The sequence below is a fragment of the Spea bombifrons genome, chromosome 7 (assembly GCF_027358695.1).
Source record: "Spea bombifrons isolate aSpeBom1 chromosome 7, aSpeBom1.2.pri, whole genome shotgun sequence".
NCBI lineage: Eukaryota > Metazoa > Chordata > Amphibia > Anura > Pelobatidae > Spea > Spea bombifrons.
This window is the reverse complement of record NC_071093.1, coordinates 675,166-696,561: the sequence shown is the minus strand read 5'-3', so window position 1 is coordinate 696,561 and position 21,396 is coordinate 675,166. Positions and strand designations below refer to the sequence as shown.

At 50.0% G+C, this 21,396-nt stretch overlaps 1 protein-coding gene across 3 annotated transcripts in view; it reads left to right on the top strand.

Moving 5' to 3' along the window:
• Positions 1 to 5,263: 5,263 nt before the first annotated feature.
• KALRN (kalirin RhoGEF kinase) overlaps positions 5,264 to 21,396 on the top strand; it is a 91,931-nt gene continuing 75,798 nt past the window's right edge. For all 3 annotated transcript variants that reach the window (XM_053471024.1, XM_053471023.1, XM_053471022.1), the window contains exon 1: positions 5,264 to 5,409. In XM_053471024.1, the coding sequence (XP_053326999.1) occupies positions 5,352 to 5,409 (58 nt within the window). In that variant the 5' untranslated portion in view covers positions 5,264 to 5,351. The remainder of the gene's footprint in view (positions 5,410 to 21,396) is intronic.

Below are 21,396 nucleotides of genomic sequence, written 5' to 3'. Positions count from 1 at the left end.
GTCTGTCAGGTCCCTAGGAGGTCAGAATGTTTGCTGGGTATGAGGGCATCGCAGGGTTCTACAGCCCTAAAAGCCCCGATAATGTGTATAGAAACGGCAGGAAGCGGCTTTATAAATTAAACGGGGTAAACAAACCCCATTATTCTCCTAAATGCCCCGCTCATCTTTAAGTTTTCACTGTATCCCCCCGTTTCCAGACTGTTTTTCAATAAAAGCTGCTCCCCTGCGAGCCGTGTTGTGGCGCCCTGACCCTGTTTGGGAATAAAGATGGCCGCCTCGCGGATGGCTTCTGTCGCATAAACATTTCCAAAAGAATCGAAGTGTCTGTACGAAGCGTGTTACGCCGGGTTCCACCCTACGCCCCAGAATGTCTGATTTTGTGTCCATGTGCCGGTTATGATGAGTTTGGGCAGATTCTACGAAATTAACGCTTTAACTGAGAAGAAGCCTTTGAGGCGGGATGGAGTTGCGCTCAACCGCCGAGGGCTCCTCGCTGCCCACCTCTGGGGTAACATGGAATACCTCTGGGGTCCATAATGCACTGCCCAGCCCTCTGACACACACGGGGTTAACACGACCCCGCAGGAGCCGCAAGTAAGTAAACCGGCTTATTCTTTACATAAGATCTTGGCGGGAGTAGTTGAAGCTTCCGCCCCGCCGCTGTGGGTATACCGCGTGCTGCGCGTGGCAGAACGATTAGTAAAGAGGTACAATAGGAAGGAAGATCAGAGGCGATATTCCGGCTGCGGGGCTTTCAGAAGCTCAAAGCAAATGCAGCCCTATCCGCAGCTCAGCATCAAAAGAGGGAACTGAAAACCAGAAGAAAAAAGGAAACATGGAAGTTAGTCGAGGCGGAGCGGGTCAGGGGAGGAAGAACTGGAGCCGGCTGACTTCAAGGAGAGAAGACTCGGATGTGAGCGAGCGGGAGAGGGAAGCGGAGCCGCCGCGGATAAAAGACGCCGCGCTAATTGAGTGAAGTTCGAGAGCTGGAGGAGCCGAGCGGGAGATACAGAGGGGTCGCTGCTTAAAGGGCCATGCCGGCCACCACATGCACTTTAACGTATATGATTGTAAGCTCCTGTGCGCAGGGCCCTCCTCACCTATATAGTGTAAATGTTATAGAGTACAATGAATATTAATAATATGATAGCCCCCCCCCAATGCATTTGCCCCTTCTCCTGCCCCCCCGGTATTTCGTGTGCATGTGATATACTCCAGCGCTGCCCCCGGGAACGCTGTGTGCGGGGGTCTGATCAGATGGCATAGGCTGTGCTTATATTCAGAACCCTGTGCACCCCCCCCCGCGCTGATTGGCAGATTCAAGCTCTTACGTTGTCATTAAGCAGCCCGTATTGAGACTGTACAGCGCTGCGGAGCGCGTTGGGTTAATAATTAGTCGCCGGTGCCGCCAGTCGGCTGCTGGCTCGAGGTTTCCGTGGCCTGAGCTGGCGGGACGCGTCCGGGTCCGAAGTTCTTGTTAATAGCGATTGGATTTTCATCTGACGTTTATCTAATTGAGCCGCTGCGAGCGCTCTCGCCCGGGGCTGTGACCGTCTCTTATGCCTCCGATAATTATTTAACCTTGTGCAGGGCTGTGGTATTTATCAGCAATATCATCATCACACATCATGACGTATGGTAACATGTAACAAATATAACATATCATAACATATCGACGCATGTAACATATAATTACATATAACATATCATGTAACATATCAGACAACGTATAAGATATGATATATAACACATCATGACATATTCTAGCATATAACATATATAACATAACACATAACATATAATAACATATAACATACAATAACACATAACATACAATAACATATAATATAACATACAACATAGCGTATAACATATAATAACATAACATACAATGACATTTAACATATAATAACATATATCATACAAAAACACATAACATATATAATATAACATACAATAACATACAACATAGCGTATAACATATAATAACATAACATACAATGACATATAACATACAATAACACATAGCATATAGTAACATACACTAACATATAACATGTAATAACATAACATCATATAACATACAATAACATATAACATAGCATATAACATACAATAACACATAATAACATATAACATAGCATGTGTTTTTACATGTAGCGTGATGCGGTTCACGGTTGGCTCTGAAGGTGCGCTCGATATAACGAGACGTTCTTTTGTATCGGGAATAAAATATCTCTGTATGATTAACGTTTTCTCGCCCTGAAGTTGCCATATTTTTTTTTGGGGGGGGGGCGCTCGGGTCCCGTGTGCGGGTGGCGCTCGGATGCCGCTTGGCACACGTTTTACGAGACATTGAATTATTATAATTACCAATTCAGTGTTTTTCCCAGTAATTCGGAGCACGAAATTCCCCAACGTAACCAGGAATTAGCAGAAGAGCTGTGAGACCCCCGCCGGTCAGCAGGGGGCGATATAACCCAAGCTCAGGATTCCCAGCACCACAGACTGTAGCTCAATGACACAGGATGGCCATAGGCCTTAAAGGGACAGTACCACTGTGTCAACAGCATATCACTGGAAAACTGTCACGGAGAGAAAGGATGGAGAGGGTGGTGGATAGGTGGAACAGCCTCCCAGCAGAGGTGGTAGAGGGGTAATACAGTGAGGGGATTAAACATGCATGGGATAGACGGCTCCTGAATCTAAGACGAGACCAGCGACTGATTAAGATCTGAGTCTTTACGGCGGGAGAGACAGACGGACTGACACCGACTCCGCGTCGGCACAGAGCAGCGTCCAGTCGCCATGTTTTCATGAAGGGTTTCTAATCATTTTTTCTCTATCTTTAACCCTTCATGTGTAAACGGGGTGCTTCTATCACACTGCCCTCTAGGGGGCGCCATCCACGTGGGATTTCTTGGGCAGCAAGACTTTAAACTGCAGCAAATCATGCAGAGCGTGGCAGCACAAGGGTTATATATATATATTATATACCATGTCCTCTGTGTCAGGTTAACCCCTGAAATGCCTGCGCTGAAGTTGTAGGATGGGGGGCTGCTTAGTTTTCCTGACATTCGTTGAGCCGACGGCTCCTAATCACAGATAAAATGTCCATCCTTAAGCCGGAGAGTAAACGCAGATCCGTGAATCTGGGGGTTACCCCGAGTGCCAGGGGTATTTCCCCAATCTCATGGTCTCAGGGTAACGGGGCAGATTCTGGGGGTCACAGTCTGACTCCTTCCTATTCTCCCCGCTGGGATCATAGAAAAGACTCCCAGTTGGTGCTTTTGCTCCCAGAATGTTATGGTTGATATTCCTGCTTGAATGCAGGTGACTCAATTACATGTATCTTTAAATAATGACATGTCAAGGTTTCCACGACGACCAGCATAAGAGCCAATTGGGTAAGACACAGAATCTTCACGATTGGCTATTAAAGGATTAATAAGGCGGGATGTCGGGGGCAGCGCATTTAGAAAACTCCCGGTGGGGTAATCCCCGTCCCATCACTCCAAGCCAGACCGCAGGTGGCCGTAACATGTTAAATCCATCATGCGTTACATACGGGCCCCTGGTATTTACTCTGCTTGGGGCCACAAGAAGCCCGGAGCTGGCAGAGACCTATCGAGGATGCGTTTGTATAACGAGTATCGGGGGTTAACCCAACCTCCGGGTGTGGGGTGAAGGGGCAGATTCTCAGGGTTTTTACCCCAGTCTCGGGGTGAAGGGGCAGATTCTCAGGGTTTTTACCCCAGTCTCGGGGTGAAGGGGCAGATTCTCAGGGTTTTTACCCCAGTCTCGGGGTGAAGGGGCAGATTCTCAGGGTTATTGCCCCAGTCTCGGGGTGAAGGGGCAGATTCTCAGGGTTTTTTACCCCAATCTCGGGGTGAAGGGGCAGATTCTCAGGGTTTTTTACCCCAGTCTCGGGGTGAAGGGGCAGATTCTCAGGGTCTTTACCCCAGTCTCGGGGTGAAGGGGCAGATTCTCAGGGTTTTTACCCCAGTCTCGGGGTGAAGGGGCAGATTCTCAGGGTTTTTTACCCCAATCTCGGGGTGAAGGGGCAGATTCTCAGGGTCTTTACCCCAGTCTCGGGGTGAAGGGGCAGATTCTCGGGGTCACACAGTCTCCTCTGATTTAATGATATCTGAGCTTCCTGATTGGTGCTCTTCTCCCTTCTTTATCACAGCTGGAATCTCTGCTTGAATACAGGTGACTCCATTCAGAATATCTTTACCACCTGACAAGTCACGGTTTCCATAACGACCGTTATTAGAACCATTAGTGAGTCTCTGCAAAAAGATGTGTGTGATGGGATATTAAAGGGTTAATATTTGACCTGCGCATGCAGTTTGCTCATCCAGCCATGTTTAGCTGCAGGTGAAATTGTCCCCCAGGGGCCGGGGGGGGGGGGAATTAACACCCCCCCACTGGTAGCATCCATTAGTGGCAGAAGGGTGGGGGCCATACAGAGGGGGCAGTTTCCAGCTCAGGGCGCGTAACGGGGATTTAGTTACCCCTCTGAAAATCGGTGGGAAGCGGTCAGAGTTGGGGGGGCAATACTTTGTGTTGGAGTGTAATCCCGTCCTACAGAGCTGGCAATCTATCTGGTATGTTGAGGTGCAGGCTGTGTTGGGGGCAGGCAGTTTTGGGGGGGCTGGTAGTATTGAGGGCAGGCAGTGTTGGGGTACAAACAGTGTTGGGGCAGCATTGGGGTACATGCAGTGGTGGGGCAGGCATTATTGGGGGCGGTGTTGGGGTACAGGCAGTAATGGGCAATTTTGGGGGACATTGCAGGCAATATTGGGGGGTAGGCAGTGTTGAGGTACAAACAGATTTGGGGGAGGCAGTGTTGGGGTACAGACAGTGTTGGGGAGGCAGTGTTGGGGAGGCAGTGTTGGGGTACAGACAGGGTTGTGGGAGGCAGTGTTGGGGGAGACAGTGTTGGGGAGACAGTGTTGGGGAGGCAGTGTTGGGGAGGCAGTGTTGGGGTACAGACAGTGTCGAGGAGGCAGTGTTGGGGTACAGACAGTGTTAGGGAGGCAGTGTTGGGGTACAGACAGTGTTGGGGAGACAGTGTTGGGGGAGACAGTGTTGGGGTACATGCAGGGTTGGGGGGCGCGCAGTACAGGGGGTAGTGTTGAGTGAGGGTCTTGTCCCGCGGAGCTGACACTCAGTGTGGGAGTCGCCGTCACTTGCAGGGGAGGAGGGAGAGGAGAGGGGGAGGAGGGAGATGATGCGAACAATAGAGGGAGGGCGAGGAGCTGAGCGGAGAGAGGCGGCTCCGGGAGCTCCCCCCGATCTGAGCACCGGCAGCGGCTGCAGCCCCGGGACCCCCGCACAGCCCGGACATGGAGGGGGCAGAGGAGGGCGGCCCGGACGCGGACGTGGAGGCCTTTTACCGCACAGGTAACGGGGGCGGCGGGGCCGGGGCCGGGTGCTGATGGGGTATTACAGATCCTAGTGATGGGGCTGAGGGACCGATGGTGATGGTAATTGGGGCTCTGATTGATGGGATTGGGGCCCCTGTGGGCCCCTGTTGGGGGATGGGGAGTCTGATGCCCGTGTTTTGTGTGAGGGTTTTGGGGGCTCCATCAGTCATTATGGCCGGTATTGGGGTGTCAGGGAGCAGAGCCTGTCCTGTGACAGGGTGCGAGCGTGTCACCCGTGTGCGAGCGTGTCACCCTTGCGTGTCACCCGTGTCATTGTGTGTTGCTGTTTGTGTAACGTTATGACAGGATGGAGCATCCAGTGCCTGTATCCCGGTGTCTGTGTATGTACTGTGTATCTGTATGTATGACTATGTATGCGTGTGTGTGTTTACGTGTGTGTATCTGTATGTATGACTATGTATGCGTGTGTGTGTTACTTGTATGCGTGTGTGTGGCTGTGTGTGTGTGTTACATGTATGCGTGTGTGTGGCTGTGTGTCTATGTGTGTGTTACATGTATACGTGTGTGTGTACGTGTCTGGATATGGGTTGATGTCACTGGGGTTTGTGTATTGTTTCTGTCGGTGGCAGTGTTTGTGACAGGAGGGAGCATCTCCTGCGTGTGTCTGTGCGTGTGTCTGTGCGTGTGTCTGCCCGTGTCATATATCTGCGTGTCTGTCTGTGGGGTGCATTTTTTTCCACTTTGTGTATCTGCGTGTAGCAAAACTGACCGTGTATCCACGTTTTTATCTGTATCTGTGAGCATTGCACATGCATTACTGTGCGTGTGTGACGGTAGTGAGCAGCGTGTCCGTGGTGTGTGACAGTAGTGAGCAGCGTGTCCGTGGTGTGTGTGACAGTAGTGAGCAGCGTGTCCGTGGTGTGTGTGACAGTAGTGAGCAGCGTGTCCGTGGTGTGTGTGTGACAGTAGTGAGCAGCGTGTCCGTAATGTGTGTGACAGTAGTGAGCAGCGTGTCCGTGGTGTGTGTGACAGTAGTGAGCAGCGTGTCCGTGGTGTGTGTGACAGTAGTGAGCAGCGTGTCCGTGGTGTGTGTGTGACAGTAGTGAGCAGCGTGTCCGTGGTGTGTGTGTGACAGTAGTGAGCAGCGTGTCCGTAATGTGTGTGACAGTAGTGAGCAGCGTGTCCGTGGTGTGTGTGACAGTAGTGAGCAGCGTGTCCGTGGTGTGTGTGACAGTAGTGAGCAGCGTGTCCGTGGTGTGTGTGTGACAGTAGTGAGCAGCGTGTCCGTAATGTGTGTGACAGTAGTGAGCAGCGTGTCTGTGATGTGTGGGACAGTAGTGAGCAGCGTGTCTGTGATGTGTGTGACAGTAGTGAGCAGCGTGTCCGTGGTGTGTGTGACAGTAGTGAGCAGCGTGTCTGTGATGTGTGGGACAGTAGTGAGCAGCGTGTCTGTGATGTGTGTGACAGTAGTGAGCAGCGTGTCCGTGTGTGTGTGACAGTAGTGAGCAGCGTGTCCGTGTGTGTGTGACAGTAGTGAGCAGCGTGTCCGTGGTGTGTGTGACAGTAGTGAGCAGCGTGTCCGTGGTGTGTGTGACAGTAGTGAGCAGCGTGTCCGTGGTGTGTGTGACAGTAGTGAGCAGCGTGTCTGTGATGTGTGGGACAGTAGTGAGCAGCGTGTCTGTGATGTGTGTGACAGTAGTGAGCAGCGTGTCCGTGGTGTGTGTGACAGTAGTGAGCAGCGTGTCCGTGGTGTGTGTGACAGTAGTGAGCAGCGTGTCCGTGGTGTGTGTGACAGTAGCGAGCAGCGTGATAAGCTGTGGTGCTTGAGACACGCGTGTAGTGTGAGCCGTGCACACTGATGGTGCCCGTGAGCCCAGCGGCTTCTGTAAAGTTCTTCCCACTTGAATGTTGGGGGTGTTTGGGGGGGATTACTGTGTCGGGGTTTTCACGTTTGCCACGTACCGGGCGCTGGGGGGGGTGGCAGGATTCAGTGGCCCAGTATAAAGCTGCGCGGTCACGTGTGTGTGAGGACACGCTAAACGTGCACCATCCTGTGCGACCCAAAACACATTTACAGAAACAGCAGAGAAGGCAGTAAAAGGAGCACAGAAAGGATCCTGGGACGGGGTGTACCGGCAGCGTGTAGGTCTCGGTGTGACGTGTACCGGCAGCGTGTAGGTCTCGGTGTGACGTGTACCGGCAGCGTGTAGGTCTCGGTGTGACGTGTACCGGCAGCGTGTAGGTCTCGGTGTGACGTGTACCGGCAGCGTGTAGGTCTCGGTGTGACGTGTACCGGCAGCGTGTAGGTCTCGGTGTGACGTGTACCGGCAGCGTGTTGGTCTCGGTGTGATGTGTACCGGCAGTGTGTAGGTCTCGGTGTGACGTGTACCGGCAGCGTGTTGGTCTCGATGTGATGTGTACCGGCAGTGTGTTGGTCTCGATGTGATGTGTACCGGCAGTGTGTAGGTCCTGTTTTTTTACTGGTTTTGCTGGGTGGTACTGGTGGTAGTGGTTTTGCTGGGTGGTACTGGTGGTACTGGTTTTGCTGGGTGGTACTGGTGGTACTGGTTTTGCTGGGTGGTACTGGTGGTACTGGTTTTGCTGGGTGGTACTGGTGGTACCGGTACGGGGAGCCCCCCTGCGTTCTGTTTGAGTTGAGCTTATACTGCATCTGATTGGTTCTGGGCTGTGGGTGCCGGACCCTCTCAGTGCTGCAGGCGAGAAATAAAGCGGGACCCCCGCAGCCGGGGACGGAAAGAGCCGGTATCAGTGAGCTCTCTCTGTCTGTCTGTTTCCGTCTCGCTGTCTCTCTCTCTGTCTGTCTGTCTGTTGCCGTCTGTCTGTCTTTCAGTGACTATATACGATGCATAAACAGGATTGCGGACCGATTGCGAGCTCCTGTGCCGCCTCTCATTGGAAGCCACAGAGCTGACGGGTCTCAGGAATGTTTACCCCGCAGACCCCCGGGCTGGGGAGAGGCTGAGCCCCCCCGTCTCCTGACATTTCATTTTGGGGTCTCCGCTTCTGTTCATGAAAGGAAATTGGATTAACCCATAGAATTCCAGAATGTTTGCTCTGTCAGTAAAGAGTTAAATAGGTTAGGTACATGGGGGGTCCTACAGTCACACAATCCTCTCCTGTGGCCACGGGCCACCCCGGGCCCCTGTGCCTCACAAGGCTCCCTTGTGCATGCGCTGGCGATGATTTATGGTTGCGGCTGAATTAACCCCCTGTCTGCTGAGTCCGCAGACGCTCTGCACAAACTCCAGCCACGTAACGAAGGGTCACGCGAGGCTGTACAGGGATTCCGCAGCAGGGGTCATGGGGGCCACAGCTTCCTGCGTAGGGGTGCAAGCCTCTCAGAAATGGAGGCTCAGCGGGAACCTGGCGATATATAGAAATAACACACATTGTACAGCGCTGCGGAGTATGACGGCGATATATAAATAATAACACACATTGTACAGCGCTGCGGAGTATGACGGTGATATATAAATAATAATAATAACACACATTGTACAGCGCTGCGGAGTATGACGGTGATATATAAATAATAATAACACATTGTACAGCGCTGCGGAGTATGACGGCGATATATAAATAATAATAACACACATTGTACAGCGCTGCGGAGTATGACGGCGATATATAAATAATAATAATAACACATTGTACAGCGCTGCGGAGTATGCTGGCGATATATAAATAATAATAACACACATTGTACAGCGCTGCGGAGTATGACGGCGATATATAAATAATAACACACATTGTACAGCGCTGTGGAGTATGACGGCGATATATAAATAATAATAACACACATTGTACAGCGCTGCGGAGTATGACGGCGATATATAAATAATAATAACACATTGTACAGCGCTGCGGAGTATGACGGCGATATATAAATAATAATAACACACATTGTACAGCGCTGCGGAGTATGACGGCGATATATAAATAATAATAACACACATTGTACAGCGCTGCGGAGTATGACAGCGATATATAAATAATAATAACACATTGTACAGCGCTGCGGAGTATGACGGCGATATATAAATAATAATAATAACACACATTGTACAGCGCTGCGGAGTATGACGGCGATATATAAATAATAATAACACACATTGTACAGCGCTGCGGAGTATGACAGCGATATATAAATAATAATAACACACATTGTACAGCGCTGCGGAGTATGACGGCGATATATAAATAATAATAACACACATTGTACAGCGCTGCGGAGTATGACGGTGATATATAAATAATAACACACATTGTACAGCACTGCGGAGTATGACGGCGATATATAAATAATAATAATAACACATTGTACAGCGCTGCGGAGTATAACGGCGATATATAAATAATAATAATAACACACATTGTACAGCGCTGCGGAGTATGACGGTGATATATAAATAATAATAACACACATTGTACAGCGCTGCGGAGTATGACGGCGATATATAAATAATAATAATAACACACATTGTACAGCGCTGCGGAGTATGACGGCGATATATAAATAATAATAACACACATTGTACAGCGCTGCGGAGTATGACGGCGATATATAAATAATAATAACACATTGTACAGCGCTGCGGAGTATGACGGCGATATATAAATAATAATAACACACATTGTACAGCGCTGCGGAGTATGACTGCGATATATAAATAATAACACACATTGTACAGCGCTGCGGAGTATGACGGCGATATATAAATAATAATAATAACACATTGTACAGCGCTGCGGAGTATGACGGTGATATATAAATAATAATAACACACATTGTACAGCGCTGCGGAGTATGACGGCGATATATAAATAATAATAACACACATTGTACAGCGCTGCGGAGTATGACGGCGATATATAAATAATTATAATAACACACATTGTACAGCGCTGCGGAGTATGACGGCGATATATAAATAATAATAATAACACACATTGTACAGCGCTGCGGAGTATGACGGCGATATATAAATAATAATAACACATTGTACAGCGCTGCGGAGTATGACGGCGATATATAAATAATAATAACACACATTGTACAGCGCTGCGGAGTATGACGGCGATATATAAATAATAACACACATTGTACAGCGCTGCGGAGTATGACGGCGATATATAAATAATAATAACACACATTGTACAGCGCTGCGGAGTATGACGGCGATATATAAATAATAATAACACATTGTACAGCGCTGCGGAGTATGACGGCGATATATAAATAATAATAATAACACATTGTACAGCGCTGCGGAGTATGACGGCGATATATAAATAATAATAATAACACACATTGTACAGCGCTGCGGAGTATGACGGCGATATATAAATAATAATAATAACACACATTGTACAGCGCTGCGGAGTATGACGGCGATATATAAATAATAATAACACACATTGTACAGCGCTGCGGAGTATGACGGCGATATATAAATAATAATAACACACATTGTACAGCGCTGCGGAGTATGACAGCGATATATAAATAATAATAACACACATTGTACAGCGCTGCGGAGTATGACGGCGATATATAAATAATAATAACACATTGTACAGCGCTGCGGAGTATGACGGCGATATATAAATAATAATAATAACACATTGTACAGCGCTGCGGAGTATGACGGCGATATATAAATAATAATAATAACACACATTGTACAGCGCTGCGGAGTATGACAGCGATATATAAATAATAATAACACACATTATACAGCGCTGCGGAGTATGACGGCGATATATAAATAATAATAACACATTGTACAGCACTGCGGAGTATGACGGCGATATATAAATAATAATAACACACATTGTACAGCGCTGCGGAGTATGACAGCGATATATAAATAATAATAACACACATTGTACAGCGCTGCGGAGTATGACGGCGATATATAAATAATAACACATTGTACAGCGCTGCGGAGTATGACGGCGATATATAAATAATAATAACACACATTGTACAGCGCTGCGGAGTATGACGGCGATATATAAATAATAATAACACACATTGTACAGCGCTGCGGAGTATGGAGGCGATATATAAATAATAATAACACACATTGTACAGCGCTGCGGAGTATGACAGCGATATATAAATAATAATAACACACATTGTACAGCGCTGCGGAGTATGACGGCGATATATAAATAATAATAACACACATTGTACAGCGCTGCGGAGTATGACGGCGATATATAAATAATAATAACACATTGTACAGCGCTGCGGAGTATGACGGCCATATATAAATAATAAAACACATTGTACAGCGCTGCGGAGTATGAGGGTGATATATAAATAATAATAACACACATTGTACAGCGCTGCGGAGTATGACGGCGATATATAAATAATAATAACACACATTGTACAGCGCTGCGGAGTATGACGGCGATATATAAATAATAATAATAACACACATTGTACAGCGCTGCGGAGTATGACGGCGATATATAAATAATAACACACATTGTACAGCGCTGCGGAGTATGACGGCGATATATAAATAATAATAATAACACACATTGTACAGCGCTGCGGAGTATGACGGCGATATATAAATAATAATAACACATTGTACAGCGCTGCGGAGTATGACGGCGATATATAAATAATAATAATAACACACATTGTACAGCGCTGCGGAGTATGACGGCGATATATAAATAATAACACACATTGTACAGCGCTGCGGAGTATGACGGCGATATATAAATAATAATAACACATTGTACAGCGCTGCGGAGTATGACGGCGATATATAAATAATAATAACACATTGTACAGCGCTGCGGAGTATGACGGCTGGCTGCAGGGGTAATTAAGTCTGGGATAATTACCCCTTCCCAAACACCTTATGTCCCCATTAGAATGGTCTCTCCGGGGACCATAAAAACTGCAGCAGACGATTGAGACGTAGTTGAGAAATGCCCCTTTTGTTGGTGCCCAGGTGGAGTAGGTTCATTGTTTGTGTTTCATTCTTGTGTTAGAGGCAGGTGCGGCGGCGGCGGGGCGGCAGATGCCGGGGTCACAAGCCGGGGACACTTTAATTACCGGGAACCGACGTCTTTTGAATCTCTTCCTGGTGGGAACGGGAAATGACGCCGGAGCTGCACGTGGTTTCCGTGTCACGTGTTACTCCGGTGTTGGCTGAGAGTGTTCATGCGGCGTGACGTTGGGAGAGTTGGCAGTTATTGATGAAATGCTGGCGGTTAATTCGCTGCTCGTTGCGTTATGGAATAGAAGCCACGGAAACCCCCCGAAAATCCCAAACGCCTCCAACCGGAGCCCCAGGACCCGCCGGACCGCCAGAGACGCCGTAACTGCCCCTGCGTGGGAGAGCAGCCTGTACCCCGGGGGGCTTGGCGTGTTCCGTGGCCACGTTGCGTGTTTGCGCACGTGTGAACAATGAGGGGCGGCGAGTGTTTCCGATCAATAGCTGCACTTAGAGATTAAGCGGTTGCCGTGCGGTCGCTGCTGGTGGGTTCATGGATTTCATTGGCCCAGAGGATCGCTAATAATCGATTTAATCCCCAAAAAGGCTGCTTGTGAGGGAGAACAACATCCCGCGGTAAACTCATTTAAAAGGCAGCCAATCAGGACTCTCCGTTGGGGGCACGGCGGCGTGTCATGCGGGAGCGGTCACATCCGGGCGATCTGATTGGTTTAGGACGTTGCTATAGATACATTGTTAATTATCATTAATGTGCGTCTTTATTCTCCACGAATTGTCATTAAGAAACATATCAGCAGCCCGGGTAAATAAACATACTACATACAAGTTACACGCAACACATGGGGATGACAGCTGTCTACGTGTTGGGGTGGGCGGGGGCAAAATGTTTTAGCCCCTGACCCCCCCTCTTTGCCAACCTTTCCCTAGGTGGGGAGGAATAGACATTTAAATAGTAATTGGGGGGTGGAAGTCACCCAACGACAGGCAGGTGATCTCCATTCTTACCCCCGCCTGACCCCAGATACCCCTTAGCAACAGCCCCGGCACGGGGGGGGGGCACCAGAGGGCCGATCATCCCAGCCTACGTTTCTATGGTAATGGCTGCTTTAACAAGCTGCTGGCGTGATCCATTCCTCTACACGTTAAAGGTACAGGAAGCGTGTGGAGCGAGGGGTCCTGTCGCCACATTCATGGATCATAGTGACACGTAACAAATGACACGCATGATCCATGACGTAGCTGGAGAGACACAGCCACGCGATGCACATGTGAATGGCGCAGGTGTCATGGCGTGTAATAAACCTTGTAATGCGGGATATAGTGGATGGAATTGGTGAGAGGCTTAGTGCCCCCCCCCGTAATACACGTGTCCATGCGTGATCTGGAGAGACACGCTGTAATGTCACCACTGTCTGCATGCACTCCCTTTTGCACCCGTGTAGCACGTTAATCACACGCATCCCGCGCACCGTTTATTAATACACGGAGATATTATGGGGAGCCGGAACCCCGATCCACGATCGATAATAAAATAATCCCGGCGAGCGCCGAGCCCTGCCACGGAGCCACGGAGCAAACCGAGCGAAGGCTCCGAAATCCCTCGCAAGTATGTGATTGCCACGGAGACACGGAACAACTCTTTGTTAATTAAGATCCATTGGCGAAGGCTTAACCCCGCGCTGGCACAGCTTTAACCCCACGCGCTGGCAGAGCTTTAACCCCACGCGCTGGCAGAGCTTTAACCCCGCGCTGGCTTCCACTGGCTTGGTTTTATTGGAATAGTTTGGTTGGATTTGGTGGTTTGCCCACGTGCCGATTTAACCACGCTCCGTGATCCGCTAGCCCGTGGTAGCCCGAGGTAGTCCGAGGTAGTCCATTAGCAGACGGGGACAGGTGCGGAAGGAGATGGTAAGAAAAAAGCATCCAGGGTTGCATGAAAGAACATGCGTAATGTGAGGAAGCTGTGTCACGGAACACGTGGTGGGTTCCCCCTCGGCCCGTGTCTGTGGATATACAAGAATATGATTATATACGTGGGGCTTCAGGGGGCATCCATATCGCTGCCGAGGGGGCGGGGTGCGTTATCTCGGGTTAGGGGTGTCTGGCACGTGACCCCCCGATTATAATTCACGCACAGAGTCAGGGGCCCGTGAGCGAGAGAGTGCACCACGACTGACGCCACGGAGAGCGTGTAGACACCGTGATAGATTGTCTGTAAAGGAGGGGCCAGGTTACCCCGGCGGGGGGTAAAAAGATTGTGACCCATCGAATGTTCCCTGTATGTGACGAGGAGCTCCAGCTAGAACGTGGCTTAGTAGATATGGCCCTGAGGCCTCTCTCTCGCAGCGCTGCATGATGCATAATGCACGAAGGCAATTTGTCTCCCACCATAATAGCCCTCCAGCCCCCCCCCCCCCGGGGAGGAAGAAGCGGCCGGCTGCCCTGAGATGTGGCGCAGTAAGGGTTAACGCTCTTAATGCTGAATCCTTAATCTGCGGCTCCGGGGGATTTAAAGCAGAGAAGAAAGCGATCCGTCCGTGGAGGGGCTGCCGCGGGATAGATGGGCGCCGAGTCTCTTTGTGTTCGTGCTCGGTGTGACAGGGGCTCCGGCCGCCTCTGATTTCTCGGACCCCTCGTTCCCTATTGGGGACCCCCACGCCTGTAACGTGGCTCCGGGGTTATGGGGTGCAGTTTGGGACATTTCGGGCAGAAATCACCTGGGCCGTACGATTAATGGCTGCCGTTGCCAGCCCTGTTTAATATATTTTAAATGCACCCATGTGGGTACGAGGAGTCCCGATGTTCACCCGACAGTCCCTCTTGTTCCTGGGTGTCATGTTGCTCTTTGCTTTGGACCCGCGGGGGGGGGGGGGGGGGGTTTCAGCGATACCTTAAAAATCTTTAAACCCTCCAAGCGGCCAAAAGCTGTAAGGATATCATAAGCCGGCCGGCGCCCAGGGGCCCCATGACTGGCTCCGTGCTCAGGGACCCCATCACTGGCTCCGTACTCCGGAGCCCCATCACTTATACCGCAGCTCCGCGCCACGAGACGTGGATTTACTCAGCTGCTCCTGATTTTAAGGCATTAAATTATGCAACGAGAGCACGATCGCCCCAGACCCCCCCCGTCTCATTAAATGCCCCTTTCCGATCGTGCGTCTTTGTAACACGGCGTGGGGGACAGATAACATTCATCGGTTAGGGGCAGAGACGTGGCCGCCATATTGCCCCCCCCCCTTATCTGGCTAACAGCGGATTCCTGGCAGGAGAGAGATTAACCCCGTGAGGGCCTGTGGGGTAATCGGAACGCCGAATACCCAACAAAGGGCTTCAGTAATGAAGAGACCCCCATACCAGCCGATGGGAAAAGCATCGCCGTAACGGGGGTAAAAATAAATAATCTCATCAAAAATCTGAATTCTCCTTAAAACGGCTCGAAATGAACAGAAAACATCGGGGACGCGGTACTTGGGGGATGATTCAGGCCGCTTGGCGGGTATGGAACACGGTGTTCTTTGAGGACTGGACCTTGTGGATACGATTCTGATCAGCGATCCGTTCTCCGTCTCCAGGTACGGAACCGCTCCGGGTCCGCGGATGGTATCACCGTGCGGTGCAGTAGTCTGCGCAGGCTCCTACAGACCGGTGAAGGAAGCACTTAGATCGGTCAATTAGAGATCAAAGAGCACAATCAGGAAAAAAACAAAGGCGTTGTGTAACAATGAAAGCGCTCGGCCACGTAACGGCTGCTGAATTATTCAGAGAAACGCGCTTTACTTCCTTCTAATGACCTCTCGGATGTGAGTGTTGGGGGTTGTGGCTTCCTGCAGAGACGGTGCTGTCACCGGGTGGTTAATGCGTCTAATAACCCGATAACAGGTGAGGGGGTATCAGCGAGACCTCTCTATATACCCCGATGCCCCGATCGCAGGCCGTGGCCCTCGGCTCGGGGCTGCAGGACGGTGCCGGGTGCCTCGCTCGACATCTGGTGCAGCCGCAGCCTTTGTGGGGGTGACGGCCGGCAGATGGCTAATTGGAAGCGATAAACCATGGAGAGGATCTCAGGATGAGGAATCCCCCGGGGGCAGCCGATGCCCCCGTCCCCCCCCCCCCCCCGTCTGAGGACGGCCCGAAGTCGGTCAAAGAGGCTTTTATAGTTTAACCGTATTGTCTCCGGGCCGAGTGTCACCCAATCGAGGTGCGACTAACGGGAGCGGGGGCTGGGAGCAGTAAAGTGGGGTCAGGAGGCAGCCTCCTAGGAGCTGAGTGCGTCTCGCGTCTCGCACTCCCAGCCACGCCATGACACGTGGGGGGGGGCACTGTATAGAGCATCACTGCGCGCATCTGTTCACTATTGCAGTCGTTTGTTTACATATGGTGCTGAACGGCAACAGAGTGGGCGGAGCCAGCTGTTTAAATGCCCACTTTAGTGGGCTGGTTTGGTATAATATACCCTGTGTGCGGATGGTGATCTGCCTAAATATCTGGGCACAGGGTAATATCCTGGGGGGGTAGTAGGGGTAATATCCTGGGGGGTAGTAGGGGTAATATCCTGGGGGGGTAGTAGGGGTAATATCCTGGGGGGGTAGTAGGGGTAATATCCTGGGGGGTAGTAGGGGTAATATCCTGGGGGGTAGTAGGGGTAATATCCTGGGGATAGTGGGTAATATCCCGGGGGTAGTAGGGGTAATATCCCGGGGGTAGTGGGTACGAGGCTGAGCCTGCCAGGGGATGTTTTGATGTGTTTGCCGGTATGTGAAGCGTGTGGAAGGGATCCGTGAGATGGATTCTGTGAGAGCGTCACGGAGCGCCGGCTGTCTGTCCGGCACTCAGCGGGGGTGACGGCTGCGATGCACTCGCCGGAGCGGAGACGATGCATGCGCTGCGCAGGGCCGGCCGGCAAACCACTCGCGCATTGTAAAGGTCATCGCATAAAAAAAACCAGAGAAAATCCATAACTGTCATGGAAGGATCCTGTGGGGGTAACCGGCGTGGGGGCCGCATCGGCCCAATTTCCCAGAAGCACCCGCCGGTGGCATGCGTTATACACGCCAGCGCCTGCTCACCGCTGATACGAAGCCTCCGCGCTGCGTACATGCGCTGGGACTGCATGCATGCGCTGGGACTGCATGCATGCGCAGGGCTGGAATTCCTTCTCGCCGCCGGTAACGATATTCCTGCCGCGTTTCAGTGCGCGGGAGACGTATAAACCGCGTGTTTAAATGTAGCTGCGTCCTGACACGTGGAGCAATTAGGTTCATACGTGTGAAACGGTTATTGCCGAGACAGCCGGTGCGCCGTAAAAACCCGTCCTGTGATGTAATTAGGAAATGGTAACGATAACGTATAAGCCGTGTGCGCCGCGTGTTCGGTGCGCAGCGTGTGCCGAAGCCGTGGAGCCGATCGGGGATAAAGCCCCTTCGTGTTATTGGTGGGTTTTATATGACATCATCGGGGGCCGATTCAGACATTTGCGTCCTTTTTACCGGAAATCTGCGTTTTTGATATTTTGTTCCCTCGCCCGACGCTCCGCTCTCTCCCGGCCGTCGCTGTTCGGAGGAGGCCCAGCCGTGATCCCCCCCCCCCCGGGGCCCGGGGGCCGCACACGCTCCAGGATTTGGCCGGCTCCCAAAAAGGGGATTTTTGAGAATCCTGATTAGTTACAGAGCTTTGAGGCGATCTTTGCAGACGGCGGCGCGGCGCCCGGGGCCGACGTGTTTTACAGGAGAATGGCGGCCGGCGCTGATGACCGAGCGCTGCCGCTGCCGGAACGAACGTCTCTCTCCTGTCCCCGAATCCTCTGGCCGGTCCGTGGAATCGCGAGCGCCGTCTCCCGGACCAATCAGACGTGGCGGCCGTTAACTCAATCGTAGGAGCCTGGAGACCCCCGGAACGTGTATTTAAGGCGCGGGATAAATGCGAGACGCGCGATCCTCGCTAATTGCCTCCTCCGTATCGGAGCATTGATGGCGTCTGTCTCCGTATCTGTCGCTTCCTCCTTCTTCTCCCGACGGCCGCCGACGGCTTCCTGCAAGCGATGAAACCGAACGCCGGAGACTCGGATCCCGCGGGAAAACAGATCGATGGGGCGACCGCGGAGACCGTTATATATTACCGCGCCATGCAGTGATTGGTCGTCTGTTAGAACGCGGCGTCCTCATTGGTTAGGGTCTGTTTCTGCATGCGCGACACATGCGCAGGACGTCATCGCTGCAGACGTTAAAGCGGCTCCCGTGTGGCCCACGTGTTACACGCGTTACTCCCTCGGCCTCTGACATACAGCGCGTGACTCTGTCCTGGCGTGTAAGCGATTTGTATCGCACTACACGCGTGTTCAGGGATTCTGGGGAGTGTTGTAAGCTGGCCAGGCGTGTCGTCCCCCCGGATTGTGACACTAATGTGCGATTAACACCGGCACAAAACCCCTGACCTGTATGTTCTCTGCGCTGCGGAGAAATACGTAATACCTGCCATCTGTCTCGAATTCCAGGGACAGCTGTTGGTGCCTCGTTGCAATTTTCTGCTGATATCTTTCTTATCAAGCTTTCCGTTGTCACCTCCCGGCGGCGAAGCGTCCCGGAGAATCCCGCATACATGTTACGCGCCAAACCGATGAGACGGTTCCGTGTGTGTCTGGATCCTGCCCCGGGGGGAGGGGTGATATTTTACCCCAGGGGCATTTTGATTTTTCCCAACTGAACAGTGTTGCCCCCCCCCGGATACTGGGAATTACCGTTATTATAGATGATTTTACCTGTTATGCTGGGTTTCGTTCTGAAATGTCATTTCGCCCCCGTACTCCCAGGGCCGAGTGACGGCTGAGTGACGGCTGAGTGACGGCCGAGTGACGGCCGAGTGACGGCTGAGTGATGGCCGAGTGACCAAAATAATAAAAGAATCTATATAAACCAATAAATAATAATAATAATAAATAATAATAATAATAATCTATAAAAACCAATAAATAATAATAATAATAATAATAAATAATAATAATAATAATCTATAAAAACCAATAAATAATAATAATAATAATAATAAATAATAATAATAATAATCTATAAAAACCAATAAATAATAATAATAATAATAATAATAAATAATAATAATAATCTATATAAACCAATAAATAATAATAATAATTATAATAAATAATAATAATAATAATCTATATAAACCAATAAATAATAATAATAATAATAAATAATAATAATAATAATAATCTATAAAAACCAATAAATAATAATAATAATAATAATAAATAATAATAATAATAATCTATATAAACCAATAAATAATAATAATAATTATAATAAATAATAATAATAATAATCTATATAAACCAATAAATAATAATAATAATAATAATAAATAATAATAATAATAATCTATATAAACCAATAAATAATAATAATAATAAATAATAATAATAATCTATAAAAACCAATAAATAATAATAATAATAATAATAAATAATAATAATAATCTATATAAACCAATAAATAATAATAATAAATAAATAAATAATAATAATAAATAAATAATAATGATAAATAAATAATTAATAATAATAAATAAATAATAATAATCTATACATTGGGACGCGATTTCTGGATGAATTCTCCGGCTTCCATTCACTTTCTGCTGCTATTAACTCTTTCCTCGCCAGAGCCGCCGGCACCAGTCGTTAGCCGCGTTTGTTGGATGAGCCGTAACCCTTTAGAACATCTGTTGCCAACCAGAAGGGGGTTTATTGCGGCCCCCCTGCAGACGTCCCTGGAGGGGGAGAGTTTATTACCCCCAGATGCGGCTTTTCCGATACTTCCTCCCCGGATCGCTCCTTTTGTACCCGTCCTTCGCGTTCGGCGGCGCCGGCTCCGTCTGGTCTGCGTTTGGCTGTCGTTTGGTTCATGCGATGGTCCCGGTCGGTGGTCCCGGTCCGGCTCCCGCTAATCCCCCCCCCCCGGTAATCCACCGGATCCCGCAGATCCTTCTTTAACCTGTTATTCATCGCGTGAATCCCGTGTTCTGCGGCTGGAATTTCTCGCCTGTTTCCACCTCTGTCATTTGCCTGATAATTCATCTTTTTTACCCAAATTCCTTGAGTTTTTTAGCATAACCCGCATTGTGACCCGCGCAGCTTGATTTATTTTTAGCGAGGGTGACGGGCGGGGGCCGGGGGCCGGGGGCCGGGCTCTGGAGAAGCTTCAGATTAACCGAATCGTCACATTCCGGGCGACCCCCGAAATATTTCACGTTTATCAGATTTATCTTTTAGTATTAATGCCCCCCCCGTCACCCCCCCCCCCGCGCCGTCTTGTTGCCCCGTCGCCCTGAGGTATCTGTGATAATGGCGTTACGGAGGGAGCTGCGCGGCCGGAAACAATCTCTAGCGCTAGAGCCTCGTCTGCTAAACAGCGCATCGCGGAGGACGGTAAATCAGGGGCTTCCAACTGGTCGGACTCCAGCTGGGGCAGTCGGGGATATAACCGCCCCCTGGGGCAATTATACTTGTAGGCTCGATAATCAGAGGTAGGGCACGTTTGCTGCTGCGCATGTTGGAACATTGAAAGGGTTAATGTGCCGTGTCACAGGTTCGTTTCCGAGCGGAGTCTGGTGATTATTACACGGAGCGAGCGCAACGGGGAAAGTTCAGCCAAATACCCCGACGACCCGATCACAGGGGGCGCTCAACCCTAAGGGGAGTCCTGCTGTGAGGCCGTATATCATAGGTGCCTTCTTTCCAGAGGCTGATATGGCAGTCCTGTAAATGAAAGTTTTCACTAGCTTCCAGCCGTGGCCCCCCAAGCCGTGCCCCCCCAAGCCGTGCCCCCCCAAGTGGTGGCCCCCCAGCCGTGGCCCCCCAGGGATTTTAGCTCCGCAGAATCGCACGCTCATTAAACTTGATAAAGAGGAGGCAATTTAGCGTTTTCCGCATCCCGGTGCAAAGGGCCACACGGAGGGGCCGTAGAGCGGGGCAGATTCCCGGACCATCC